At 53.8% G+C, this 26717-nt stretch overlaps 6 protein-coding genes across 11 annotated transcripts; 4 read left to right on the forward strand and 2 right to left on the reverse strand.

Moving 5' to 3' along the window:
- Positions 1-3871: 3871 nt before the first annotated feature.
- On the reverse strand, positions 3872-5335 carry Tmem203 (transmembrane protein 203). Its single transcript, XM_005083708.4, has one exon. The coding sequence runs from the start codon at positions 5109-5111 to the stop codon at positions 4701-4703; it is 411 nt and encodes a 136-aa protein (XP_005083765.1). The 5' UTR covers positions 5112-5335; the 3' UTR covers positions 3872-4700.
- Positions 5336-5390: 55 nt separating this feature from the next.
- Ndor1 (NADPH dependent diflavin oxidoreductase 1) lies at positions 5391-14135 on the forward strand. 6 transcript variants are annotated; one of them, XM_040745261.1, is made up of 14 exons: positions 5391-5586; positions 5866-5943; positions 9039-9136; positions 10795-10893; positions 10976-11077; positions 11166-11375; positions 11630-11751; positions 12024-12244; positions 12325-12432; positions 12613-12727; positions 12874-13020; positions 13112-13230; positions 13298-13392; positions 13496-14135. In XM_040745261.1, exons 1-14 carry the CDS (start codon positions 5452-5454, stop codon positions 13638-13640), a joined length of 1794 nt encoding a protein of 597 aa, XP_040601195.1. In that variant the 5' UTR covers positions 5391-5451; the 3' UTR covers positions 13641-14135. The 6 variants fall into 6 exon arrangements, 5 of the variants coding, with proteins under 5 accessions (XP_040601195.1, XP_040601196.1, XP_040601199.1 ...); XR_005877113.1 differs by lacking the exon at positions 13496-14135 and having other exon boundaries at positions 13141-13230; XM_040745262.1 differs by lacking the exon at positions 5866-5943.
- A 156-nt stretch (positions 14136-14291) lies between these two features.
- LOC106022969 (RING finger protein 224-like) lies at positions 14292-16399 on the forward strand. Its single transcript, XM_013126946.3, has one exon. The coding sequence runs from the start codon at positions 14993-14995 to the stop codon at positions 15644-15646; it is 654 nt and encodes a 217-aa protein (XP_012982400.1). The 5' UTR covers positions 14292-14992; the 3' UTR covers positions 15647-16399.
- A 594-nt stretch (positions 16400-16993) lies between these two features.
- On the reverse strand, positions 16994-18980 carry Rnf208 (ring finger protein 208). Its single transcript, XM_013126945.3, has 2 exons — positions 18731-18980; positions 16994-18476 (listed from the first exon to the last, which is right to left on the reverse strand). Exon 2 carries the CDS (start codon positions 17949-17951, stop codon positions 17154-17156), a length of 798 nt encoding a protein of 265 aa, XP_012982399.1. The 5' UTR covers positions 17952-18476; positions 18731-18980; the 3' UTR covers positions 16994-17153.
- A 108-nt stretch (positions 18981-19088) lies between these two features.
- Positions 19089-22391, forward strand: Cysrt1 (cysteine rich tail 1). The gene is made up of 2 exons (XM_005083709.4): positions 19089-21356; positions 21706-22391. The coding sequence occupies exon 2, from the start codon at positions 21714-21716 to the stop codon at positions 22140-22142; it is 429 nt and encodes a 142-aa protein (XP_005083766.1). The 5' UTR covers positions 19089-21356; positions 21706-21713; the 3' UTR covers positions 22143-22391.
- Positions 22392-23946: 1555 nt separating this feature from the next.
- LOC101830373 (RING finger protein 224) lies at positions 23947-26662 on the forward strand. Its single transcript, XM_040745273.1, has 3 exons — positions 23947-24219; positions 24308-24376; positions 24512-26662. Exon 3 carries the CDS (start codon positions 24513-24515, stop codon positions 24981-24983), a length of 471 nt encoding a protein of 156 aa, XP_040601207.1. The 5' UTR covers positions 23947-24219; positions 24308-24376; position 24512; the 3' UTR covers positions 24984-26662.
- The last annotated feature ends 55 nt before the right edge of the window (positions 26663-26717 follow it).

The following is a 26717-nucleotide window of genomic DNA, read 5'->3' on the forward strand; positions in this document are numbered from 1 at the left end:
GCACTTACACCCTCCCCTATAGCGTTCTTATTGGACTACGACCGGCACCGTCCAGTGCCTATTGGTGAAGATCAGTGGAGGCACAGCTCAATGGCTGCCCCTCACTTCCGCCTCTGCGCTCTGAACACGGGAGCCTGAGAACCACAATTAGGCAGGGCTGGTCTTGGCTTAATGCCTAGCGGACCCTTGCGACCTAGATGACCTTGGTACAGTTCCGACTTCCTCGACACTCACACAACTACTCTGTTTTCTCAGGAGATATCTCTGAGCGGGAGCTGGGAGGTCCTAGCTCCCGTGGACAGTACAGGAGCGCATGGGCCTTCCACCTTTGGGCCCAGACCCTGCTCCAATCTGGAGTCCTTGAACCTCCGTGGACAGGCAGGCGAGCGATCCTTTAGGACCTAAAAATGCTGCTTCTGAGATCCGCCCAGGAATAAGGAAATGTTTTTTTGTTTTTGTTTTTCCGAGAATCTCGGTTTTGTAGACCCCAGACCTGTTGCTTAGACTATGTATGTGACTCTGTGGTGCACAGCTTGCCATCTGTGGTCCTGCCAGGTAGCCATAGGTGTAGGAGACACCAATGAAGCAGCCTCATTTCTACACACAAACAGGTTACACATACAAACAGAGCTTCACACCTAGGCAGTTCTGTTATGCAGAAGAGCACAGAAACTAGGGTAAGGGCCAGGCAGAGGTAGCCAGATCTCTTGAGTTCAAAGCCAGTCTGGTCAACAGAGTGAGTTCCAGGACAACCAAGGCTACACAGAGAAACCCTGTCTCAAAAACTTTAAAAAACAGACAAAAAACAAACAAACGCTGGGCGTTGGTGGTGTACGCCTTTAATCCCAGCACTCGGGAGGCAGAGGCAGATGGATCTCTGTGAGTTCGAAGTCAGCCTACAGAGTGAGTTCCAGGACAGGCTCCAAAACAATACAGAGAAATCCTGTCTTGAAAAACAAACAAACAAACGAAATACCACCAAAACTAGGGTAAGGGTAGATTCCACTTACTCCTGTTGAATTCCCCACCTTCAAGAATGGATAGGAGCATACAGAGAAACCCTGTCTCGAAAAAAAACAAAAAAAAAAAAAAAAAAAAAAAGAATGGGTAGGAGCTAGTGACTCGGGCATAACCTCATGGCCAACAAGTCTTTAGGTAAAACTTCTTTAGGCAGAACTGCCCAAGCTATATCCCTTCCCGACATACACAACTGCTAGGAGGCACTAGGAAATTGGGGGCTATACACTTAGGAGTCTGGTTTTCCTTTATCTGCCCTACAGTCAACACCCAGCTGGGGCCAGGCACTGCCGTCTCCAGCGCAACTTGCCTTCCAGGGACTCTGCTTCATGGATGTGGGTCTCTGCCAAAACAGCAGATTCACCCTAGGGGTGCATGCCTTTACTGGCTTCTGGGTTGCATGGCAGTCTACGTCTGGCACCACCTTAACACTCTGACTTATGTGCCCTCCCACTCCATTGAATGGAGATTATAAACTGAACTTCAGCTATCACTTTTTATTGCATCAGAGATTGAACACCCTGCTACAGAGCTACAGCCCCTCAAATCACTTCCCCACAGGAAGCTTCCAATACTCAAGGCTTCTATACTTGGACTTCCCAATCCAAATTACCAAAATAAAAAAAGAACACACACAAAAAGAAAATCTAAAAAGTGCTATAAGGAAAACCACTCAAAGTTCAGCTTGTATCTTGCTTTGACAAAAATGATCCCTAGCCTGGGTTGGAGACATTTTCTTCCACCTGGAGCAAATCAGACAAGTCTAAGTGTTACCCACAAGAGACAGAGAAGGCACAAGCTGCTGTACTGGAGCACAGAACCGCACACCTGTTCTGCAAAGGGCCACACTCAGTTATTAGCCTAGTGACTCTCAACACAGACAGCTTTGTCACCAGGAAACATGACAATATCCAAAGAAACTTTTGGTTATTACAAATGAAGGCAGCTACTGACATCCAGTAAGCAAAGACTAGGCATGCTACTAAACATCTTACATCTTCAGTACAGTCTCTTCATCCACAATAAAAAAATGATCCAGGGGCTGGTGAGGTAGCTCAGTGTTAAGAACACGTGATGCTCCACAAAGAACCTAGATTTGGTTCCTTGCATTTGTATGGCTGTAACTCACTCCTGGGGATCTAACGCTCTCTGCTGACCTCTGCAGACATTGCACACATGGTGCACACCCACACATGAATTTTGTTTTAATGATTTCTTTAAAATAGAATGATCTAGACAGGCAGTGGTGGCACACACCTTTAACCCCAGCACTCCTGAGGCAGAGGCAGATGGATCTCTGTGAGTTCAAGACCAGGCTGGTCTACAAAAAAGTTCCAGGACAGCCAAGGCTACATGTAGAAACCCTGTCTTAAAAAGAAAAAAGAAAGAAAACAATCCAGTTCTGCTGAGGAACCCTGTACTCTGCCAGGTCACATTACATCTGTCAACGATTAACTTTTGTTGATGTTCTTTTAGACTCCCCCCCACTCCCGGATGCTGGGTCTCACAGCCCAGGCTGGCTTCCAACTACATTGCCAATGATGACATTGTAATTCTGATCCTCCTGCCTCCACCCCACCCAAAAGGGGATTAGGTAAACACTGTCAATAAAGCTATAGCCCAAGTCCCTTTTCTCCTCTTTCTGTCTTTTTTCACAGCCACTTTAGCAAACACTGTGGCATCCTGTTTTAAATCCTTTAAAAATGTAAAATTTAGAGTTTATGAGATGGTTCAGCAAGTAGAGGGGCTTGTAAGCAGGCCAGACTACCTGAGTTTGCTCCCTGGATCACAAGGCTAACAAATAATATGCATGAGTAGTATGACACACATTCACCTGCACACACACACACACACACACACACACACACACACACACACACACACAGGGGGGGGGAGAGGGAGGGAGGGAGGAGAGAAATAATTTTAAAATGTAAAATCATAATGTAGCTCAGTTGGCAGGATGCTGGCCTAAGCCAAATGATACATGCCTTTAATCCTAGTACTTGGGAGGCAGAGGCCAGTCTCTATGAATTTGAGGCCTGGTCTACAGGGTAAGTTCCAGGCCAGTCTAGGTTACATAGTGAGTTCCTGTTTCAGTCAGTACTACCATTAATTATACAATTCTTGTCTAGTATGCATGATGCCTTAAGTTTGATTCCCACAATCACATAAAACTGGAAGTTAAGCCAGGTGGCGGTGGCACACACCTTTAATCCTAGCACTTGGGAGGCAGGGGCAGGTAGATCTCTGTTTCTACAGAAAGAGTTTCAGGACAGCCAGGGTTTATACAAATAAACCCTGTCTCAAAAAACCAAGACAAACAAAAAAACATAAAACCAAAACCAAAGCAAATTTGAGGCAAGCCTTGGTTAAACAACACTATTTAATCCCAGCACTTGGGAGTCAGAGGCAGACAGATCTCTGAGATAGAGGCTAGCCTGGACTACTGAGTGAGACATCCAAAGCTACAGAGAAACCCTGTGTCAAAAAGACAAAAAAAAAAAAAAAAGGTAAAAACAAAAAACAATCTGGGCCATAAAAAATAAGAAAAAAAATAAATCTTGGGCCATAATTTCCAACTCTATAGGGTGTCATTAGAGCTCACCAATACACTAACAAGGAGTCAAGGCTCTGGTGTGTCAAGCTCTAGAAAATAGAAAGCAGAGCCTGTTGTTCTGAGATGGGGAGTGGTGCAAGTTACCCATCTTCCAAAACAAGAAACAGGGACCTTCCAAAAACAGTCTACCAGCCATTGTGCCCTAAACCACATCGTTCTGGTGCGCCCACCACCTCAACCCTGTGACCAGCTGTCCACACGACAAGGAACATCTTAGCATTCACCTTACTCAAACACTGAGATGTCTAGGTATATATTGATTTCATGAAACATTTTTCCATGTCAGAAAATTGTCTCATTTGGCACATGATTGACATAAAATCAAGACCTTAGGTCAATAAACTCAAACTGTTTACAAGCTCTTATGTTTAAGTATCCATTTCCATAAGCATGTGAGCACCTCTTCCTGTCTTTGGTCTCTTGGGGAGGTCTGTCTGTCTCAGGTGTACTAATGATGCCTGCCACAAGGTGGAGGGAAACTCCGTGAAAATGAAATCTGTTGGACCCGGAAATCATCAAGCAATGTCTTGAGACCAGTTTTTTTTTTTTTTTCCTCAGATTGCAGATAAACACACAGCGTCCTATTCATGCTTTTTTTTTTCAACAGTCTGATGTCTCTATGTGGGATGGACAGAGAAAAGTGATGCAAGCTCTGTTAGATTATCAATCATATAAAGAAGTCTGGCCTGGACCCATGGGGGTAAGCTCTGAAATCAGTGCTGCTGAGTGATCAGGCTGATCCATAAAGGGGTACATCACCATGGGAAATAGTCAGAGCCTATCGGGATAGTTTACTTATATGCAGCTTCCAAATGTCATAAACGTTCAGTATCGTCTGGCAACTCAGAGCATGAATAATGAGAAATAACTTTTAATAATCGAGGCTTCACTTTTAAGTTTTGCTGAGGAAACAATCTTAGATATAGAGAAAACTGGACAGTAAACTGGGCACAAGCAGACACGGATTTCTGACCAAAGCTCCTCCAGTGCGGCGCCAAGTAGGGTCTCGGCTGGATGATCCAGCACTCCAGCTGCGCAGTGCTCCATTTCCAGTCCCTGCACGAGGCTAGTTGACGCGACAAGCCCGGATCATGAGCAGCTGCAGGAGAATGAAGACCGGAGACGTGATCAGGCCGAACCAGAGCTCTCGAGTCTGCTCCACTAGCTTCTGGCACAGCAGCATCTCAAAGACAAACTTGAGGCTAAGAACTGTGAGGACCCAGAAGAGGCGCAGTACAGCTAGTCGCTTCTCCCCGTCTTGGAAGAGGCGAACGGACACGATGGTGGTGAAGTAGGTGCTGAGCCCGTCGGCGGCGAAAAAGGGCACAAACACGTTCCACCAGGAAAGGCCCGGGGCCAAGCCGTCCACTCGCAGTGCCAAAAGCACGGAGAACACCAACAGGGCCAGCAGGTGCACGAAGATCTCAAAGGTGGCGAAGCCCAGCCACTGCACCAGCTCCCGCAGCGAGAATAACATCGCGCCTGTTTAATACCGGCCGGAATCCGGCCGACGGCGCCTGGCACCGGGCCGTGCCCGCTTCGTCCGAGGGCCTGGCCACCGCCTGCTGCCGCCGCTGCACACGCGAGGCAGCAAGCGGTCCAGGCCGGCATAGACCACGGCCCCAGCGCTCCGCCGCTCTCCAGACCTCGAACCTGGCCCCGGAGCTGGATGCTAGCGAACGCCGGCCGTCCAGACGCTATCCCCGCCCACCCACACCCCACCCACCTCGCGCTGGCGCAGCCCAAACACGTCATTTCCTGTTGACAGCGGAAAGGGGAAGTCAGTGGTGTGTACTGTCTGGCCGGCGTGTGCGGTGATGCAGGTTCCGCAGCTACTTGTGCTTTTCGGCAGCCAGACTGGCACAGCCCAGGATGAGGCGGAGAGGCTGGCCCGCGAGGCCCGGCGCCGGCGGCTGGGTTGCCGCGTTCAGGCGCTGGACTCTTATGCGGTGGTGAGGCTCGGGTGATAACGGCGGAGACCCTCCACCGAACCTCGCGTCCTCGAACGGAGGACGCTTGAGTTCTGCCTTACGGCCCCAGGCAGCTTTAGGGGAGAAGGGGGGCTTGGCACGAGGCTGAGGCCTGAAAGAGAGAAGGCCTGGTAGCCACTGAGAATACGTCTCCAAACACTTTTGTTACCCTAGCTGAATGGGGTGGGGTGGGGGCGATGCAGGGAGGGGACTGGTCAGGGCTTTCAGAGACCTTACACATACCCGTGTCTTGTCCTTGAGGCGAATCTCATTAGGGAGCCCCTGGTGGTATTTGTATGTGCGACCACAGGCCAAGGAGACCCTCCTGACAACATGAAGGTAAGGCTAGCCTAATGTGTACCCTCACCCCGGTCTCATTGCTGTGAGGGTCCCTGGATGCACAGGAAATAGCTGGCCTTCAGTGCATGTAGTGTATGAGAGGTGGCTTTGAGAGATATTCTTTGAATGGATCTGGGAGAGAAATAGCTCTTAATAGCCACTCAATAGCTTTGATTTCTATTGTTAGCCATTTTGTTTGTTCTCCCAGACCTACGTGGGAATCTGGTCTGAGTCACGTGCTGAAGTTTAAAGTTTGTAACATTCTTTTTTGGTTTTTCGAGACAAGGTTTCTCTGTAGCTTTGGAGCCTATCCTAGCACTTGCTCTGTAAACCAGGCTGGCCTCGAACTCACAGAGATTTAAGGTGTGTGCCACCAACACCCGGCCAGAAAACATTCTTTAGTTCTTTTTTTTTTTTTTTTTTCCCTCAAGCACATAAATTCCTGGCACCACCTGGGACACAGCAGCCACATTTCTCCTTCATGGAGCTCAGTCGTAAAAACAGCAGGATTAATGGCCGGTTACCAGGAAAATACCAGATGCCAGATGTTCGGGGAGTGAGGGGAGGTCATGGAATCAACACAGTCTTTTGGAAGAAAGGAGCGCACCATTAATCATATCACTTGGGAGGCAGAGGGAACCTCTGTGAGTTCTAGACCAGCCTGGTCTATGTAGTGACTTCCATGCTAGCCTGGCTACACAGTAACACCATGTCTCCAGAATAAATAAAAGGCAGGGTCACATGGTGATGGGAAGCAAGCTGTGTGAAGGGTAGAAAGTTGACGGTTCCCCAGCCTCAGACTGCTGGCAGAGAGGGTGAAGGAAGGGAAGTTCATTCAGAAAACCCGGGTGGCACAGCAAGGCTCCTGGGCTTAAGATGAAAGCTACAGAACCGATGGAAGTGACGCAGCAGCCCTCGAACTGTAGCAAGATCGCCACATGTCTGCAGGTGGCCAGAGTAATGCCGGGGAATGCACCACCACAAGCAAAAGGTGTTCATGTGGTTTGAGATGGACAGTGGCACACGGCAGAATTAAACAGACACATTCCAGAGAGGCCAGAAAGATAGAGTCATGAGAGGAATCTGGAAGATGAGGAAGGACAGAATGACAGCACAGGAAACAGGATACACTGTAGTTCCACCTGTGGAGTGAGTGGATCTGGTTGGGCAGGTGCCAGGAGATACCCAGAGGAACTACAGTTAGCTGTGTAGTACTGGGAGGATCCTGGCATGAGAGTTGCTGTTAAAGCAACCAAAATAAACTCGTGAACAGACAAAGCCCCTATCTACTCCGGACTGCCATCTAGCATGGCCAGGGTCAGACAAGAGGAGTTTCCCTTTCCCTAGGTCAATGATAAGAAGGTGGGAGTTGAGAGGAGTAGCAGCCAGGAGTTGAGAGGAGTAGCAGCCATCAGAGATGAATGGAAGCAGAATAAACACCAGTCTGGAGAGGTGTCCCTAGGGTCAGTGGTGATTGCTAAGGAGAACAGTGTGTGTGGGATAGAGACTATAATCTCAAGCACTAGAGCTGGAGAAGCTGAAAGGATCAAGAGTTCAAGGCTACCCTCACCTACATGACAAGTGTCTCAAAAGTTCAAAAAATATCAGCCAGACATGGTGGCATTCAATCATAATCTCAGCATTGTAGAGGTTGAAGCTGAAGGACCATGAGTTTGAGGCCAGCCTCAAACTTGCCTCAAGCAAAGCCACAACTTAAAAATAAGAATTTAATGAAAAATAAATAGTTAAGAAAGTGCCAAGTACGTGAAGGAATAGAGATCCCCCTCAGGTTTGAGGTGTTCTGGTCTATGGACAGATAAGGTACCCAGCACCACCCACCTAAGAGTAGGAGTCAGTAGTGTCTGACTCAATCACAACAGGAACTGGAGACCTTTGAAGAGGCTCAGACCCAACGCCCAAAAACACATGCAAGGGCATGGTTCTCGTGACTGATGGTGTGCTGAACAGGAAGGCCTTGGCCTCTCTGCCCTAATCTTTAAAACACATTGGAATTACAGGAAAACATCCAGTAACTGGGTCTCTGCCTATCTCCTGCTGGCAGAAACCCACTGTGGGACAGGCATGTCCTGGAGCTTTTTCATCATCTCCCAAGTACAAATAGGTCATACACACACACACACACACACACACACACACACACACACACACACACACACAGAGAGTGAGAGAGAGAGAGAGAATCTGCTAGAGTGAAGACTAGTAAAAGGCAAGTAAAGGAAGGCACATAATAAAGAACAGCCTGAGGTAGCGACCACGTGCTTATGAAGGGTCCTACTGAGAGCAGAGGGGCAGTCACAGAGTGTGGGGTTAACTAACTATTGGGGAAGACCAGCATGACCTGATGGCCTGTAGGACAGAGGACAGCAAGTAGGTGCCATGGGCTTCTCAGCAGTAGTCACCAAACTGGAAAAGTCAGTGTAAACCCAGAGTTTGAGGGCATTAATCAGCTAGTCGACACCTTGAGACTGGGCACACCCCATCGGCCTCTTCACCCAGAAGACTTCAATCAGTGCTTCTGGCTGACCCACTACAGTAATAGGGAAGCAACTGTGGGGGGGGGGCAACTGAATTCGCCCCTTAGACCAGCATAGGAAGAATAAACATTAAGTGTACTGTAAGAGTGCATTAGGCTAGCCGGGCGTTGGTGGCTCACGCCTTTAATCCCAGCACTCGGGAGGCAGGAGGATCTCTGTGAGTTCGAGACCAGCCTGGACTACCAAGTGAGTTCCAGGACAGCCTCCAAAGCCACAGAGAAACCCTGTCTTGAAAAACCAAAAAAAAAAAAAAGAATGCATTAGGCTGCCCTAGTAGCTAGATTACCACTTACAGCATGGGGCGTTGAGCTACAGGCCACCATTTATGAGAAATGCTTACACAGGATGAGTTTTCTTTGTGTACTGGCTCCTGGTCTGTAATTTGCACCATGTGAAGGAGAGATGTCTAGATAGATTGGCCAGTGTACACTTCTGGGCTCTAATGGCCTTCCTTACATACCATCCTCTCCCAGCTGGGGCCTCAGACAGACAGAAAACCGTCCTGAGCTGGGGTCCTAACACAGTTTCCTGTGGCTACAGAACTTCTGGAGGTTCATATTCCGGAAAAGCCTGCTGTCTACCTCCCTCTGTCAAATGGATTTTGCTGTCCTAGGCCTCGGGGACTCCTCATACGCCAAGTGAGTAGGGGTGGACGTGCTGTCCAGATAGGGATCGTTCTCTCAAGATCAAGCAAGAAATGAGACAGGCAACTGAGCCCCCAGGTGCCCAGCCATGGTAGACCATGTGTCCCTGCACTGTTAGCTGATCAGTTATTCACAGATAGTCCCTGGTGGGCACCCTAATTCTTGTAAGGCCTTGGCACATAGTGGGGGAAGGAACAGGGTGGGAGAGTACCACACAGACGGAATTCAGGGCATGAGGAGACTCAGACCAGCCAGCATTACATTACAACACAAGATGAAGTTCAACAGCACCTGATCTGTGACATGTTGACAACTTGGAAAGAGCACTGGGATGGACAGCTTATCTTCAAGTGACTTGTCAGCACGGAGACAGCTCATGGGTTTTCTCTTTCAGGGTTTTTGTGGGCACCGTGTCCCTTAGCAAGCAGTGCTCTTTTATGGGGTGATAATGAGGGATTTCTGCTCAGAGGTGCAACTAGATCTCTTAATACCTAAGACAACAGCACTTTGAACATTCCCTGTATTCATAGAAGAGTCCAGGATCCAGTATTGAGGGCCACTCCAGCACCATAAAAAGTTGTGTAAATGGCAGGGTTCTTTTTTTTTTTCTTAATTTTATGTACACTGGTATTTTGCCATGGGTGTTGGGTCCCCTGGAACTGGAGTTGCAGATAGTTGTGAGTTGCCAAGAGGGTGCTGGGAATTGAACCCAGGTCCTCTGGAAGAGCAGTCAGTGATCTTAACCACTGAGCCATCTCTCTGGCCCCAATCTCAGGGTTCTTAACCACTTTAGACAAAAAGAATGGAAAATAGAAGCTGAGCACGATGGCTCCTCACTTACCTGTAATCCCAGCACTCAGGAGACTAAAATGAGAGGATTGTCATAATCTCTAGGCCAGCCTGGGCTACAGTGTGGGACCCTATCTCACTAAACCCAAGAGAATAGAAAATCGGGAGATGGGTGGCAACATGGCCTTGCTCTGCTAGAGATTTTGCTCACTGAATGTTTGTGGATGCACAGAGCACGTGGGAGGGAGTCCAAGTATGGATGTGGTCCCCAAGAAGTAAAGCTGGTGCAGAGACCAGTGTGTCTTTCACAGACCAAAGAAAGGAAATCCTCTTATATGAAAACATGGTTAGCCGGGCGGTGGTGGCGCACGCCTTTAATCCCAGCACTCGGGAGGCAGAGGCAGGGGATCTCTGTAAGTTCAAGGCCAGCCTGGACTACCAAGCGAGTTCCAGGACAGCCTCCAAAGCCACAGAGAAACCCTGTCTCGAAAAATTAAAAAAAAAAAAAGAAAAAGAAAACATGGTTATCTGCCCCCCTCTCTCAGTCTCAAATAGTAACTGGAGCCCTGACCAAAGGGAGTCCAGGGCCTTGGTCACTTCAGAAATATGGGTTGATAAATAACATGCAACTGCCCTCCATGTGGCAACTTGTTGAGATCAGAGAACCTACCATTTGTGGTCCTTCTTGCTCCAATCTCTCACCCCCTGCATGCAGAAGCCCCACCCCTTCCTAGGATTCTGCCAGTGTGCACTGCTGAGGAAGTAACCCTTCAGGTTACTGTACCATTTATTCTACCCAAGAGGTCAGCTAAACTACCTCTGCTCACTGTTGGTTGCCCCAGCCAGCCTTGCTGTCTTCACAGGTTCAACTTCGTGGCCAAGAAGCTACATCGTAGGCTGCTGCAGCTAGGAGGCAATGCCCTCCTGCCCCCATGTCTAGGTGATGACCAGCATGAACTGGGGTAAGTGGTGGTTGCAGGGTACCTCTCTGGCACCCCATTTTGGCTCTGGCCAGCAGAGGCCAATTCCTGTGCTCTTTCCTAGTCCTGATGCTGCCATTGACCCCTGGCTGGAAGACCTTTGGAAGAAGATTCTGGGACTGTACCCAGTGCCCCTTGACTTTCCTGAGATCCCTCGTGGAGTCCCGTGAGTCTGAATGAATACCAAGGGACTTTGAGCTCAAGGTATGGTTGAGTGACTCCTGCACACCTGATATTTCCACTTTCCCCCACAGCTTGCCCTCCAAGTTCATATTCCAGTTTCTTCAGGAAGTCCCCAGCGTGGGAGCTGAGGAGCTAAACACAGCCAGCTCAGCTCCTCAGAGACCCCCATCTGAGTTACAGCCCTTCCTGGCACCTGTGGTTACCAACCAGAGGGTCACTGGCCCCCAACATTTCCAGGATGTCCGGCTGATTGAGTTTGACATTACAGACTCAAGTATCAGGTGAGGGGTCAAAGCCCTCAAGCAGTCAGGCAGGGTGCCCATGTGTCCTTAGGAAACTGGCATGGTCAGGGAAAAGGTAGGCAGTGGGTAGGGCTTCAAAGGGTCTACCAAAGCCAGGGACTAGTAGCCCATTGACTCAGACATCTCTACACACATCCTCCCTTCATCCTCCCCCAAAGTACATGCTCTCCCTACCTCTCAGCTCCTCTGTCCTCCCCACACCGTTTCCACATATCTGTGACTTTTCCATACAGTTATGCCGCTGGCGATGTCGTATTTATTATGCCCTCTAACTCGGAGACCCACACCCAGCAGTTCTGCCAGTTGCTGTGCCTGGACCCCAAACAATTATTCATGCTTAAGGCACGGGAGCCAGGTGAGTATGGAAGATGCACCCACTCTTTTTTTTTTTTTTTTTTTTTTTTTTTGGTTTTTCGAGACAGGGTTTCTCTGTGGCTTTGGAGGCTGTCCCTGAACTCACTCTGTAGACCAGGCTGGCCTCGAACTCACAGAGATCCGCCTGCCTCTGCCTCCCGAGTGCTGGGATTAAAGACGTGCGCCACCAACGCCCGGCTAGATGCACCCACTCTTAAGGTCCAGGGAGCACCTGATGTCCCTGCCCACCAAGTCTCCATGCCATTCCTGCAGGTGTCCCTTACCCACCAGGACTGCCTCAGCCCTGCACTGTGTGGCAGCTTGTGTCACAGTACCTGGACATTGCCAGCGTGCCCCGCCGTTCCTTCTTTGAGCTCTTAGCTTGTCTTTCCCCACATGGGCTGGAGCGGGAGAAGCTGCTGGAATTCAGCTCTGCCCGAGGTCAGGAAGAGCTCTGGGAGTACTGTAATCGGCCCCGCAGGACCATCTTGGAGGTGGGCTAGTGGGCAGGTGGGTGGGTATGGGCCCTTGAGCCATAGCACCCCACCCCCATGCTGAGACTCCCTCCATCCAGGTGCTGTGTGACTTCCCACACACGGCGGCTGCCATCCCTCCAGACTACCTTTTGGACCTTATCCCTCGGATCCGCCCACGGGCCTTCTCAATCGCCTCCTCCCTGCTGGTGAGGGACTCTGAGTAGAAGGGAAGACTGGCCGGCTGTGGGAAAGCTGGGACTGGGCAGGGTGTTTGCAGACGGGCTGCCTGTGAACAGGGACTGTTGCTCTCCCAGAGGCTGTCCCTGGGTGGGGTTGGTAGCAGGCAGGAGTGGTTTAGTAGGGCAGGGCCTTCACTGTGCCCCTAGGCTCATCCCAGGAGGCTACAGATCCTTGTGGCTGTGGTGCAGTACCGGACTCGTCTCAAGGAGCCCCGCCGAGGCCTCTGCTCCTCCTGGCTAGCATCCCTGAATCCTGAGCAAGGTAATCCATATTTCTGGGGGTGGGAGAGACTGTAGCCTCAAGCTCCTGGCTTCCCCTGTGCCTTCTGCCACAGGAGCTCAAGCCCCATCAGTAAGCACCTCAGCCTTGTCTTTGACCTCCTCCTTGCCATCTCTCTCCTGCAACAGGACTTGTCCAGGTGCCTTTATGGGTGCGGCCTGGGAGCCTAGTGTTCCCAGAGACACCAAACACACCCATTATCATGGTGGGGCCTGGAACTGGTGTGGCCCCCTTCCGAGCAGCCATTCAAGAGCGGGTGGCCCATGGCCAAACTGGTGAGTACAGGAGTCCCAGGGCAGTGTGACCACTGAGACTGGTCTGGCTGAATCCCTGCATCCAGATGGGGGGCTACCCTGTGTACCCCAGGAAACTTCTTGTTCTTTGGCTGCCGCCAGCGGGATCAGGACTTCTACTGGCAGACTGAGTGGCAGGAGCTAGAGAAGAAGGGCTGCCTGACCCTGGTCACAGCCTTCTCCCGGGAGCAGGTGAGTATACTCAAGTTAGATGGGGCGTGAGTTGGGATGGCTGGAGCTCAGCCTCTGATACCTGCAGGAGCACAAGGTATATGTGCAGCATCGGCTCCGAGAGCTAGGGCCACTTGTCTGGGAGCTGCTGGATCGCTGCGGTGCCTACTTCTATCTAGCAGGGTGAGCCAACTTGGGAGTGTGGAGGAGTGGAGCAGCCTTCAGAGGTGGGGGTTGGGGTTGGGAGCCACAGGATCACTGAGCTTTCGGAGGCCTGCCCTTCCAGCAATGCTAAGTATATGCCTACGGACGTTGCGGAAGCCCTGACATCCATTTTTCAAGAAATAGGACAACTCTCCAAACCAGACGCAGCTGCCTACCTTGCCAGGCTCCAGCAGACACTGCGCTTCCAGACTGAGACCTGGGCCTGAGGAGCCACTTGCTAGCTCACACCCACACTAGCAGCTGCACTGGAAAACGGTACTGGAGTCTCCAGGGCCCATCGTCACCGCCTGTCCTCTGATTCCAGAACACTGGTTAGACCCATGGTGCAGCTGCTTGCTCCAGCTGATTAGGAGAGCACTCCCTGAATACAACCAAACTCAGTGGAGCCCAGTGTCCCACCCACACTTAATCCCAACCCCTGTGCAACCTACAATCCCGGTTTCCTCTCAGTCCTCTTCGTTGTGTCCCCAGATCTGCATTATGGTCCATACCACCGGGGGCCTGCTAAGGCCTCCAAAAGGCATGGAGTCCTGTGGGGGCTGCACTGCCCCTGTGCCCTGGTGCTATTTCCATTCACCCCACAGCACCTGTGGGGCTCAGGTGAGAGGCCTCCGGGTGCTATGTCTCCTGAGCATTGAAAATGAACAAGTCAGTCTGTCTTCAGGTCCTTAAACATCTTCAGTAAACTGCCTGGGTATCTACTCACTTCTGCTTTTTTGCCTCTCCTAGATTTGAGGGTGGTAGGTGGGACATGGATTATCTGCACCTCCTAGCGGTGGCCAAAGACCCTTCCAGAGTGTGTGCACAAGCTGTGTCTGCGTGTGTGTGTGTCCTTGTCAGATACCGATGCTCGAGTCACACTGCACTTGGATGTCTGATGTGTAAGTTCCTGTTGGTGTCCCCTTTGTTCTTAGAGGGCAGGTCTTGGCTCTGTCTGATCTTAAACCTTAACAGCTCAGCCAAGCTCATACCCTTCTCTGATGGTCAGACAGAGAGGGCCCAGAGAGCTATTGGAAAGCCAGCCAAGCGCTATCTAGAAGAAGGAGCAGGTAGAGGGGGTGTGATATGAGCTGGCCCGCCCATGGGCAGGGCCTCTACCCCTGGAAAGAGAAACCCTGTTGGAGGAGTCAGACAGGTCCAAGGGCAGCTGGGAGCTGAGGAACCTCTGTTTTGTCCAACAACGGCTGGAAGAGCAACCAGGCCTGGCCAACACCACTCTTAGGCCTGAGATACCAGGAGCTGACAACACTGTGTGCACCCAAGTGAAGTTTACTTCCAGTAGGGTCGGCCAGCCCAGAGGTGTATCTGAAGGTCAGTGCTCCAGTGACGAGATCAAGCTCTGCCTGGCTCCTGAGGGCCATACATAACCTTCATACCCCCATCAATCCCTGCTGTCACCCTGGAGTCACAGCCTACCGGTCCTGACTTCTGTTCTGGTGGTTCTACTCTGGGGCTGAATGACACCAGCTCTGCACCCACCAGTTCACCTCGTGCTTCTTGGAGTCCTGAGCTCCTGGACCCACCGTGCCAGCTACCAGCAGGTGAAGAGGATGATCTCATGCCCCCCCAGGGTGCCGGGACTCCAGACAGTAAGCCTGAACCGGGAGCCAGGGATCCAGCTGGTACTTGGGCCCTGTCAACTATGGAGGAGCAGGAGGAGGGTGAGGGACAGGCAGAGGAGGAATGCCCCATCTGCACTGAGCCTTATGGGCCTGATGAACACCACCCAGCCCTGCTGAACTGTGGTCACAGCCTGTGTGCAGGCTGCCTGCACCAGCTGTTAGGCATGACCCCCAGAGCTGACCTGGGCCGTGTGTGCTGTCCACTGTGTCGCCAGAAGACCCCCATGCTAGAGTGGGAGATCTGTCAGCTGCAGGAGGAACTGCTTCAAGCTGATGGACCCCAGCGCCCAGCGCCCGCTGCATCCACCATACCCCTGCGTCCTGGCCCTGGGCCTTGGGGATCCTTAGAGCACCGCTACCGGCTGCGTTTTCTGGCAGGGCCTATGGGAGGCCGGAGCTGCCTCCCCTTCCTCCCCTGCCCTCCCAGCCTAGGTACCTGGCTGTGGACACTGCGGGAACGTGGTCCCTGTGCCCGCCGCCTGTCACTGCTGAGCCTTCTGGCATTAGAACTGCTGGGGCTGGTGCTTATCTTCATGCCACTCATGTTACTAGGAGTGCTCTTCATGCTTCTAGACCGTTCCGGCCGCTAGGCAGGGCCCAGGATGTTCGCCAAGGTTTGAGGCCATGTTCAGATTCTGGTAATCAGCAAAGACTTGCTATCACAATCCCGAGACCAGGCCTGTCCAAGAGCCTGAGCCAGCCAGAGTGCTTACACACCCCTGCAGCCCAGATACTGGCTAAAGCCAAGGACATTAAGCCAAGGACAGCCTCTGAAGGAGATTGGCCCAACAGGAAGGGCTGTGAACAGAAACCCATGTGCTTGCCATGGACGGGCACTTTACTGGCCACAGGCATTGGTTGGGTCGTAACACTGGCTCCTGAGGTCCAGCTGGTGAGAGTAGACACGTGTGAACAGAGATCTAGCAGTAATTTTGTTTATAGGAGAAGGCAAGGCTTCAGGGACCCTCTCACCTGACCCAGAGGTTGGTGTGTGTCCCTGAAGGCCACATTAGCTAGCAGGAGAGGCCTGCACTGCACAAACACAGCCTTCAAAAGCTCCTCACCCAACCTAAGATAACCTCACTAGAGCAGCTGGGATCAGTACTGGCTTTGTACTGCAAGGGCCAAGGTTCAATACAGACCCCGAAGCCTTCAAACGCCCAAGGAAGGTCCAGCTCTGTTTCTAATTGACTACAATTCATGTCACTGGACTAGGGTCCCTCACTTGGGAGATGAAGACAAATGTAAGCCCACCTCATGGCTTATTGCTGACACGATGTAAGGTGGGATGGCTTGGTCTATATCCAGCATAAGGATGGCTCTCAATAAACAGTTGCTACTGATGCTATTGTTAGCAGTCATCCTCCTCATTATCCATCTCCGCCATCCAGGCAGCTCTCCTCACACTCTTCAGAGGTACCTGATCCAGTCACAGGCAGGCCAGCGCCATACACGAGACTGCTGGGTCCTTGTCGCTGCCATGGTCTTAGCCAACTGTAAGCCTCTATTCATGCTCTCCAAAGGCCATTTCCACACATCCTTGGCCAGAGGAAAGGTACTTTGGGAGTGGGGGTGGATCTCACTGTAACCCACGCTCACCTCACAATTCTCCTGCCTTAGCTTCCAGAGTGCTGGGATCACCAGAGAGCATCGCCACACACAACTGAAAGTTCTGTCTGCTAGCTGGCTCACAGCCCCACATGCCACATACCAGCACTCCTCGGCACCAGTATGCTCACAGCTGGTCCCAGGCCTCCTGAGCAGCACACTTGGCCCCGCTTGGCCATCAACAAGTAGAGCAGACTAACCTTGGATGCAGTTGGGTGACCTGGCAGCTCCTAATGAGACCCTGTCCGGGGTACAGCCCTGGGCACCTACCCTAGGCCCAGGTGTGGGCATAGGCCACAGGAGTGAGCTTCAATCAGTAGACAAGTGCAAACTTTGGCAAAGAGTTTTAATGGCAGAGTTGGCTGCAGCGACAACGCCACGCAGGGTAGGGCCAGAAGCCACAGTGGGCGAGAAAGGGTCAGCGGGCAACAGGACAGGGCCAGTTCCCTGAAGAAGCGGCGAGCAAGGGCCAGCAGGCAGTGGTGGGCACTACATGATGGAGCAGGCTGACAGCGGGTTCCGCACATGGCAGGTGCACGCAGCCCCACAGTACTGCCGGAAGGTCTGGTAGCAGCTGCCTTCAGTTTCACCCCCCCACTGGCCACCGGATGGGGCAGTCAGGGCTTCAGGTGGCAAGCGGCTCAGGATGGATGTGTTGACAGCCAGTGCAGCCAAGCCATAGTCAGTGAAGAGCACAGTCTCACGGTGGCAGGTGGGACATGAGATAAACTTGTACTTAGGACAAGACTCGTAAAGAATCTGCAGGCACTGCTCACACACAGAGTGTAGGCAAGACAGTACTCGGGGCCGCCGCTGAGTGACGTTGTACGTGTGCCCACAGGTGGGGCATTCCAGGGGCTCACCTGCTATCACTGGCCCAGATGATGTAGGTGCAGAGGCTGTCGGGCCAGGCCGAATCACATACTGATTTACAATGACCTCATCCACTGGTGCCACCCGGGGGAAGCCCAATTCAGAACTGCCCTTGCGGGGCCGCCTTGGCAAGGGTGGAGTGTGGGGTGCTCCTTCCAAGGTAGGCATGTCCCCCCCACATGCCTGGTTGACAATGATCTCTGTGTCTGAGGGCCAAGCACGCTTAGGTGCCAGAGTGGGAGTGGACCTGGGTGCAGGTGGGAAGCAGGGGGTGGCCGCCGGGAGCTCAGGGAACTTTTCAGGGTGGACAATCTTCATGGCCTCCATTTTGAGGATGACATGGGGGCCTTTCAGGCAGGACATGAGGAGGCCCGGCCATCCACTGCCCACCTCAGGCCCAGGGTCAGCTGGCATCCGGCTCTCTACAGTCAGGCCGGACGTTGGCACAGGTGGGGGTGTTGGGTGGGGCCGTGGGGGAAGAGAAGGGGCTGCATCCTGGTCCTGCCAGGCCTGGTGAAGACCCCGGTTACTCCGTGGACTGCAAGGGGCAGCAGGTGACAGATTGGGGGGCAGGGCCCCCCCCAGTGGCCACAATGGCTTATCTGCTTCAGTCCGGTGAGGAGGAGGGAGAGGAGGGGGAGGGGGAAGCAGGCGGGGACAGGGGGTATGGGAGGCTGTCTTGGACTGTGGGGCTCACCCAGGGGCTCACCCAGGGTCTCTGTCTGCTGAGGCTGGCAAGGGGGCGTGGAGGGGCCTCCTCCTGCAGCAGAGGTCAGCAGTCCCTGGGCCGGGACATCTGGGCAGGCAGGGGCTAGGTGGGCCCCATGGCTCCAGGACAGGGCGCCCAGGGAAGGCAGCTAGCCTGATCCCTGGCTGCCGGAGGACCTGGGCTGCAGGCTCCGCGGCAACAGCAATGGAGAGGCCTGCACCAGGCCCGAGCTGCGGGTGAGAGACAGCGTGAGGGCAGCACGGGGCCCACCTCACTTTCGCCCTCACCCCCGCCCTGCACAAAGGACAGGGTGCCCGACCTCTGACCCTGACCTCATCCGTGGGATCCAAGTCTTCACGGAATTCTGAACCCAACCCCCTCCCCTCCAGTATGCCCTCCGAGGCCAGATTCACTGTCCGGAGGACTGACCCTATGGGAGAAGGAAGAAATGATGCGTCTGACCCCCGCCCCTCCCCCCGCTCACCTGCCCCAGCCTGGCGTTCCCCGGCTGCGCCGCCGCAGCAGCAGAGGTTGTCTCAAAGGCAGGCCCGGATGCGGCGCTAGCACCTTGGCTCTCCCGCTCTAGCGGCTCCGATAGCTCTCGCGGCTCCAGCGGCGATCTCGGGCGATGGCGGGCGAAGGCGGCACCCAGGGGCGCGAGCGCTGGTGCTGGACGCAAGGCTCCGCGCGGCGGCGGCGACAGCGGCAGCGACGGCAGCGGCAGGTGCGTGCGGAGCGTGGCGCGTTCTGCGGCGGAGGCGCGGGGACCGCAGTGCGCGCGGCGCCCGCCCGCGCCCGCAGCGCCACCCCCCGTCTGGGGACCCGCGCGGGGTCCACGGGGCGGGGCCAGTCTCCTAGCCGCCCCTCGATCCACTCCTGGCCTGGCGTCTGCTCTCAGGGTCGACCTCCAAGCTAGCTACGGGCGGGTCAGGATCTCCGCGTCGCCAACGTTCCCTTCCTTCTGAGCTGACACTGCGAGGAACCAAATCCTCGCCGAATTTTCTAAGGGAAACCTTCCCTTCAGTTGGAGCCTCACAATGTCGGAGCAGGGGTCCCAGCGTTCCACCAGTGTCTCGTCTATCTTACGAGCTCTGAAGGAGCAGGGTCCTTTCATTCCAAACCCCGCCACACCCCCTGTGTGAACGCCGAGAGTTTTCCAACTCACTGACGTGTCCACATTGCACCCAAGACTCATCAACTCTAAGAGGGTGATATGACAGTAAAAGGGATAAGGGGTGAAGCGGATGCCAGAGGAGTGGAAGCGGGAGCTGGGGCGGTCGCGAGGAGGTTCGGACAGGCCGGGAGTCCGCGTGTCGGGTGGAGGGCTCACTAAGCACTCAGCTGCCTTTCTTGTATCGCATCAGGTCAGCACGTGCGTCTCAGTTACGTACTAAACTGACCCCACCCAGCAGAGGCCCCATTCCTTTCGTCTTCCTCCTCCTACATGGTCCTCCTCCACCTGGACTACACCTTTGCCTCAAGGGAGCCCTCCGACAGGAAAGGACAAAGGACACGCTGGGGACCAGGGTGTCCACATGTTCAGAATGCCATTCTTTACCACCTCATGGCCACCATGCAGCATGGTGCCATACCTGTGACCAACACTGAGTCCTTGCCTGACCCTGGACAGTCCAGAATTTATTCAGGCCACAGCCCCCCTCTCTGTGCAATCCAGACGAAGGGAGCAGTGTTCCTGGTGAGCCAAAGGGGGGCCGGGTTTTACAGCTCTAGGGAACCAAGGACGCACATCAGGGCTCCGTCAGCAAGACCAGGTGAGAGAAGGGGTCAGATGCGGGGATGTGGAGGGGAGGTGTCTTGTGGGATCCTGGCATCATGCTGGGGTAACTCAGGTAGTTATGGCCAGAGAAATGAATGAGTCCACCCTTCCCGGGAGGGCTCTGTACCCTCACCCACCCACTCCGCCCGTGCACAAGGCCACCTACAGCCCCACCCTTTGCCTAGAGTCCCACCCCGTGAAATAAAGCCACGCCCCGTGGGAGGATAAGCGCTCCTCCCATTCCCCCCGACGCAGTTCTAAGTTGAATGGAGCAAAGCAAGGATCCATCCAAACCGGGTCTTTTGGGAAACCCTGGAGCGCGAAGGCTTCTGGGGAATTAAGTTTCCACTGGGCACCTCGGCTGGGTTTACGCATGCTCGCGGCTAGGGGCGGAGTCTACACGAGCGGTGGGCAAGGTTAGGGATCCTACGTAGAAAGCTCGATTTTCCACGTCTTAAGCATGTTTCCCCCAGACCCATTTCCTTCTACTTGCTAAGTTGCTCAACCTGCCTGACTGGCTCTACGCAGGCTACTCAGTCACCCTGGCTCGCAGTCCCTGTCCTACTTGGTCTCTCCTTCCTGGTGTTTTCCCGAGTGGTGTCCGAGCCCGTCCCACTGTAGTGTAGACCCAGAAGAGCTCGCCGGTTGGCCCATAGGCTTGCAACTATTGTCTCCCCTAGCCCCACTGTCATTCTTCGTGTCCCCTATGGGCGAGGAGGTAGAGGTACAAAAGCAAAAAAGGGTGCCAGGGACAAGAGTGGGTACAGAGGACAGAAAACTTTGGGGAGCTTTCACCCCAACTCACCAACACAGGGAAACTGCAGTTCCAGAAACAAGCTGAAAATGTCACTTGTGTCTGAAGTCCATGTCACCAATTGTATCTACAAAGTTGTGTCAAACATTTTTTTATTGTTGTTATTAAAATGGACAACCCTCCAAGTGGTCTCAAGAATCCCAGTGTCTGCTGGGTACGGACAGTAGGTGGCATGGAGGAACTCTGGACAGTGGCTCTAGAATCCAAAGGCCTGCCTCCACTTCCTTCTTGAGGCCGTGACCCAAGGAGGTAGGACATGCTCAGATGAATCGTGCTTGACTCACCCTCGATTGGCAAATGCCCCTTGGAGCCCAAACCTTGGCCTCCACCCATCTGGGAATGAGGGGTGACTGGCTGCTGTGCTCTAGTTGCTAAGGCCTCTTGGGATCTTGGGAACCCCATCTTTGAGCTCCACCCCAAAGCCCCACCCCTGTCTAGGAGGGAAAAGGCACCTGCTGGTAGCTCCGCTCACAGGCACTGGGACCTGAAGCTGGAAGACACTGCTGCTGCTTCCTGCAGGTGAGTCCTTGCCCAGGGGCTGACCTGTACTCAGAGGTGCCTCCTGGTCAGCCCCTGCACTCCCTTGGACCAGCTCGCCAGTCTCCCAGCCTTTTGTCCCCATTCCCAGGTGGATCCAGGAGCATTTCTTGGGTACTGGTGGAGGGTGGCGACTGGGTACTTGGGGTCCTCCAAGTCACATAGGCCTTGAGTATACTCTGATGTCCCCATACCTGCACACAGATGCCTCAGTAATATGGCTCTTCACAAGGCAGGCTCCTCCTAAGTGGGTGTCTTCTTGCGCTACAGGCTTCTAAGCAGCTTTTTTTCTTCCCTGAGTCCACATATGTGTCTCTGCTCACCCCTGCAGCCTGAGCCATGGACCCCCATGAGATGCTTACGAAGAATCCATATGCCCACATCAGCATCCCTCGGGCTCACCTGCGGTCTGACTTGGGGCAGCAGTTAGAGGAGGTTCCCCCTTCATCTTCCTCCTCTGAGACTCAGCCTCTGCCTTCAGGAGCCTGTGCCCCAGAGCCAGCGGGCGTCTTGCAAACCACCGAAGCCCCAGGGCCCAAGGGCATCAAGGGGACCAAAGGTACTCCCGAGCAGAGCCAACAGACCTGGCAGTCACCCTGCAATCCCTACGGCAGTGGGCAGCGTCCATCAGGACTGACTTACGCTGGCCTGCCGCCCGTGGGGCGTGGTGACGACATTGCCCACCACTGCTGCTGCTTCCCTTGCTGTTCTTGCTGCCACTGTCCACGGTTCTGCCGTTGTCACAGCTGCTGTTGTGTTGTCTCCTAGCCTGGCTATCCAATAACCAGGGCTGTGGGGCCCAGGCCTCAGCTCAATGCCAAAGTGGTGCCGGACATGAGAAGCGGCCATTGTCACGGGCATCAGCCACTTCCCGCTCTGGACAGGGGAGCCTGTCCACCAGGAAGGCTCAACTGGTGCCCTCTGGAATACGGTCCCAGCCACTAGCCATGTTGGCAGCAATAGGGACACCCTTCACTTCCTGCAAGACTTTGGCAATAAAGCGGGGTGAGCATTGTGGCAGTGACTCCTTTTTTGCCAGGGGCCTATTTGGGAGAGGGTCCTGGTCAGGACGGCTACTTTTGCTCTCAAATATTATCTCCCCAGTAGGCTCCCAGACCCTGTGGAACCTTCCAGAGACTGGGAAGCCACTGCCTCATGACATCCATAATTTAAGGGCCTTGCAGGCTTCAGTCCACCCAGGGGCCTGTAGGTGTAATATGTCCACTGGCCTGGGCCAGGTCCCGGTTTTCCCTTGGGCTAAAACTGAGAGAGTAAACAAGGTTAGCCGAGTCACAAGGTGGGGGTGCCATACTTGCCACTGTGGGGGGCCCCAAGAAAATACTCTGGGGGAAGATCAGATTGGAGGGCTGTTGGTGGGTGGGGTTGATGTTAGCAGGTTTCAGGGAGTGGGAGCTCAGGATCCAGGGCCCAGAACCCAACCCTGCCCAACGTGAGTCACCACCCAGCCTCAGCCAGGGCATGTTTCTGGTTCCCCACAAAAGATAATTCCTACAACCCAGAGCTCTGCTGTTGAGCCAATTTCGAGTGATGTGTACCAGGCTTTGAAGATGAGGCAGGGAAGGGTGAAGGGAGTGTTGGCTTCTCATCTGTCCAAGCTGTGTAAGATGTCTGCTGGGGGCCATGTATGAGACACCAGGGTAGGGAGTGTGCAGGCAGGCCAGCTCTGGGCAGCCTGGTGTTTCCGGGGCAGGGCAGAGCCACAGCGCCACGTGAAGAGGGAGGAAGAGCTGGCCTCACAAGACAAACGAGTCCTCCTGAAGTTGGCCCTCCCCTGATGCAGACAGAGACCGGTCATGTAGGCTAGATGTGTAGCGTGTAGAGAGGTCTCCAGGTCATTGCCCTGACTCTCCTCTCCAAGCTCCTTGTCCCCTGTTCCAATGAGGGCCAGCACAGGAACCCGTCTGACCAGTCTTAAAGGCAGACTGCCAAGCAGGTGGGTAAAAGTGAGTAAGGAGGCTTGCTCTGCCCTTTGGCATTCTCCTAGCAACCCTGTATGCCATCCTAGGGGTCCTGCCAGCCTGTCCCAACTCACCTGGGTCTCCCTCATTCTCTGCTGTCTCCAGTCCTCATCACAGGGAGCTTTGATCCTACTTCCCTGAACTGTCTGCCTGGACTATTGCAAAGGCTGAGGGTCCCATAGGTAGTCAACTGGGAGGTGCTTAGGATGGGGGGGGCGGGATTTCTGGGGTGATGGTTGTGTGAGGGAATCCTATCTGACCGAGTGCCACCTCAGGGCTGACGAGCAGGCTCCTGCCTGTGACATCACAGGGTAGACCTAGTCTAGGTAGGGAGGAAGGTGATCCTGAGAATCGCCACAAATGAGCAAGAATATGCTCCCTGCCATGGAGCTGGGGGTGGGAGCAGGTTTCCTGGAAGGTGACATGAGCGGAAGCTGAAGAGCGGGCGTCACTCAGGCCAAAGCAGGAAAACGTTACAAAAGCGGGATCAAATGAGAGGGGTGAGGACTTGAGCCTGGAAGAAAGTATGAGGATGGGGGGGGCATAAACTCTGGGGCCATCTAGGGTGGAGAAAGACAAAGCCAGATCGTTGGGAGTTGCAGGGGGGGGGAGTGGTCTGGACAGCATCCGTTCTGCAGGGGGCTGGCTCACCTTATCGCCTGCCCAGTGGGTGGTGCGTCAGATCCAGTTGCAGGTGCTTTGTGGCTGAAAGGGGAACCCACTCTCAGTTGAAGCAGCCACCACCTGCCTCCTGCCTGTGGCCAGTAATGCGAGCCCAAGGAAGGAGCCATGAGGTGTCCAGGGTCCCCACCCGCTTCTCCTACAATCCTCTAGCTGGGAATATCTTTCTGGTGGAGTGGATGCAGGTAAGAGAAGCCTGGGGTTCAGTAAGGGCTGGGAGAAGCAGGAGGGACCGTGGATGGATCTCAACAGTGGGGTACGGTGCTGTTTCAGCCAATGGCCACAGATATGAGAGATATGCCCAGACGTGGTGTTAACCCAAGGCCACCATCTTCCCTCCAGGTATGCAGACACTTACCATCCCATAGCCCTGTCTTCTGTCCTCTGGGGCCTAGCATGGACCAAAACATCACATAGGTGGGCAGAGGTGAACTGTAGCTTGTGCTGTTGCCCTGCTGGTTCCAATACTTTCCATAGGATGCTGCAGCCTGAAGGCCCCCACGCCTTGGAGGAGAGGGCAGCCCTGACGACCCCACGGAATGACTGCATCGTCTGCTACTCTGCCTATGACCTCTCAACACACTTGCCTCGACGCCTCTACTGTGGCCACACCTTCTGCCAGGCGTGCATGCGGCGGCTGGACACTCCGGCCCATGAACAGCACTGGATCCCCTGCCCACAGTGCCGTCAAAGCACCCCTATGCCCCGAGGAGGGGTGACCATGTTGGACCTGGACCTAGCTGCCTTTTTGGCAGTCAAAGCTGAACGGGAACCATCAAGAATAGAACCCAGGTCCTCTGTCCCCCTCAAAGTCAGCAGTACCATCACTCAGCAGCCAGCCGAACTCTACCCCACCTTGGGTCCCCAACCCCACTTTCCTCAGCCTGGCTGCTGCTGCTGGGGCTGGGGAAGACTGTGTTGGTACCCTCCTGGGAACCCTGAGGTCTAAATTCTGGCTATCTCCACTTCCACAAAGCAAACTGTGCTGGCAGCTTGCCTGCCTTGGAGCCACTGATCATACGCTGTGCAAACGGAACAGCCTGCCAGCAGGGAATCCTTCTTATAGACCTATGGCCCAACATAGTGGTGTCACCCTGACCAGGGACATCTCAGGTTATAGCCTAAGGTCTGAGTCAATGGCCACAGTAGGCTGGTCCCCATTTACTGGTCTAGATTCCCATATACCCTAAACTAGCCTGACTTTGTTAGGCTAGCCAACGCTCTTCTGTCTGTGTCGCCTGCAAACCCAGGACTTAGCTCAGAGAGTGGCTCCTACGAGTCCGTGGGGATGAGTGCAGGGGCTGGCACGGGGCCAGGCTGTGGTTGTGCATGAGTGACTGGCCTCAGAGCAGGTCTGCCTCTCCACAGACATTCAGAGGTATGAACCAGGAGGGAGAGCAGGTTACCTACTTTGTGCCCAGAGTCTTACATGTTTCACCTATTCCACACTGGCTACTGAGCTCCTACCATGAGCCAGGCACTATTCTGAGAGTGTCTGCTGCAGCACAAAGTCACCTCTGCAACATGCATCACAGAAGGGTACCATAGGGACAGGGGTCTTGCCTGAGGTCTCACAGCTCATCATCCTATCTCATACAATTTTGGTTTGTTTTTAATTTGCTTTTTGTTTTTTGTGGGTTTTTTTTTTTTGAGACAGGGTTTCTCTGTGGCTTTGGAGGCTGTCCTGGAACTCTCTCTGTAGACCAGGTTGGCCTCGAACTCAGAGATCCGTCTGCCTCTGCCTCTCGAGTGCTGGGATTAAAGGCATGTGCCGCCACCACCTGGCTCAATCATCCTATCTCAAGACTCCCAGCCTCCTTCTGCCTCTAGTGACCATAATAACACAGACCCTTCTGTAGGTGCTAGAGGTTACAAATTACTGACAACCCTCAGGCCAAAGCTGTAATCCTCCATCCCGCTAGGAAGGAGCTGAGTTCAGGAGCCCTTGAGAGGGGCCTCCTGGGGAGTGGTTGTAGGATGGGGAGGAAAGAGAATTTGCTGAATAGACACCAAGAAAACTCCTTCCCTGGGCAAAGTCCCTCAAGCACCCAGGGACAGAGCTGGGCAGTGAACAGAGCAGGGTGCTGGAGCCTACAGGGCCCCTGGGGAAGTAGCTTAGAGAGGAGGGCCCAGTCCCCTCCAAGGACTGGAAGGGGCTGATCCACAAGACACGACATTTCACAGCACATGGGCTCAGAATAGCACTCATCTGGGAAAAGACTCTCAGATAGGGTTCGGGCAATGAGCACTGGAGTGGGGAAAGACTCTGCCCTCCCTCCATCCATCTTTGCAGATAGAGACTCTGTCCTGACCCCCCTGCTGGCCTCCACAGAAAGCCCTTCCTGGACCTAGCCCTACCGTCAAATTCAGATTTGAATCTGCTGACCTGAGAGCCTGGGTACCTTCCCAGGCCACCTGAGGGAATCTGTCTTCCACACCCAGCTGGTGCAAAGGGCTTCCTCCATCTCATCTCTGTCAGGTGCACGGACGACCATGATAAGGTTTGCTGAGCTCAGAGGAACACAGAAAGAGGATGGCAACATTCTGAGCTCCCTAGGCAGCCCCAGCCAGAATGAGAGCGTCCTGCCTGGACGGTGTGGAGTGTCCATTAAATGAATCAGATGCCTACTGGTGGCTGCAGTGTCTAGCTCTATTATACTCCTGGCCAGATGTTGCCCAGCCC

The sequence above is a fragment of the Mesocricetus auratus genome, unplaced genomic scaffold, assembly GCF_017639785.1.
Source record: "Mesocricetus auratus isolate SY011 unplaced genomic scaffold, BCM_Maur_2.0 Super-Scaffold_100004, whole genome shotgun sequence".
NCBI classification, from domain to species: Eukaryota; Metazoa; Chordata; class Mammalia; order Rodentia; family Cricetidae; genus Mesocricetus; species Mesocricetus auratus.

Bases quoted from the DNA above. Each gene is read 5' to 3' on its own strand.
- Tmem203 (XM_005083708.4), bottom strand. From the start codon at position 5,111: ATGTTATTCTCGCTGCGGGAGCTGGTGCAGTGGCTGGGCTTCGCCACC.
- Ndor1 (XM_040745261.1), top strand. From the start codon at position 5,452: ATGCAGGTTCCGCAGCTACTTGTGCTTTTCGGCAGCCAGACTGGCACA. The intron at 11,376-11,629 runs GTGAGGGGTCAA...TTTTCCATACAG, and splicing joins ATTACAGACTCAAGTATCAG to TTATGCCGCTGGCGATGTCG. The intron at 11,752-12,023 runs GTGAGTATGGAA...CCATTCCTGCAG, and splicing joins GCTTAAGGCACGGGAGCCAG to GTGTCCCTTACCCACCAGGA.
- LOC106022969 (XM_013126946.3), top strand. From the start codon at position 14,993: ATGCCCCCCCAGGGTGCCGGGACTCCAGACAGTAAGCCTGAACCGGGA.
- Rnf208 (XM_013126945.3), bottom strand. From the start codon at position 17,951: ATGCCAGCTGACCCTGGGCCTGAGGTGGGCAGTGGATGGCCGGGCCTC.
- Cysrt1 (XM_005083709.4), top strand. From the start codon at position 21,714: ATGGACCCCCATGAGATGCTTACGAAGAATCCATATGCCCACATCAGC.
- LOC101830373 (XM_040745273.1), top strand. From the start codon at position 24,513: ATGCTGCAGCCTGAAGGCCCCCACGCCTTGGAGGAGAGGGCAGCCCTG.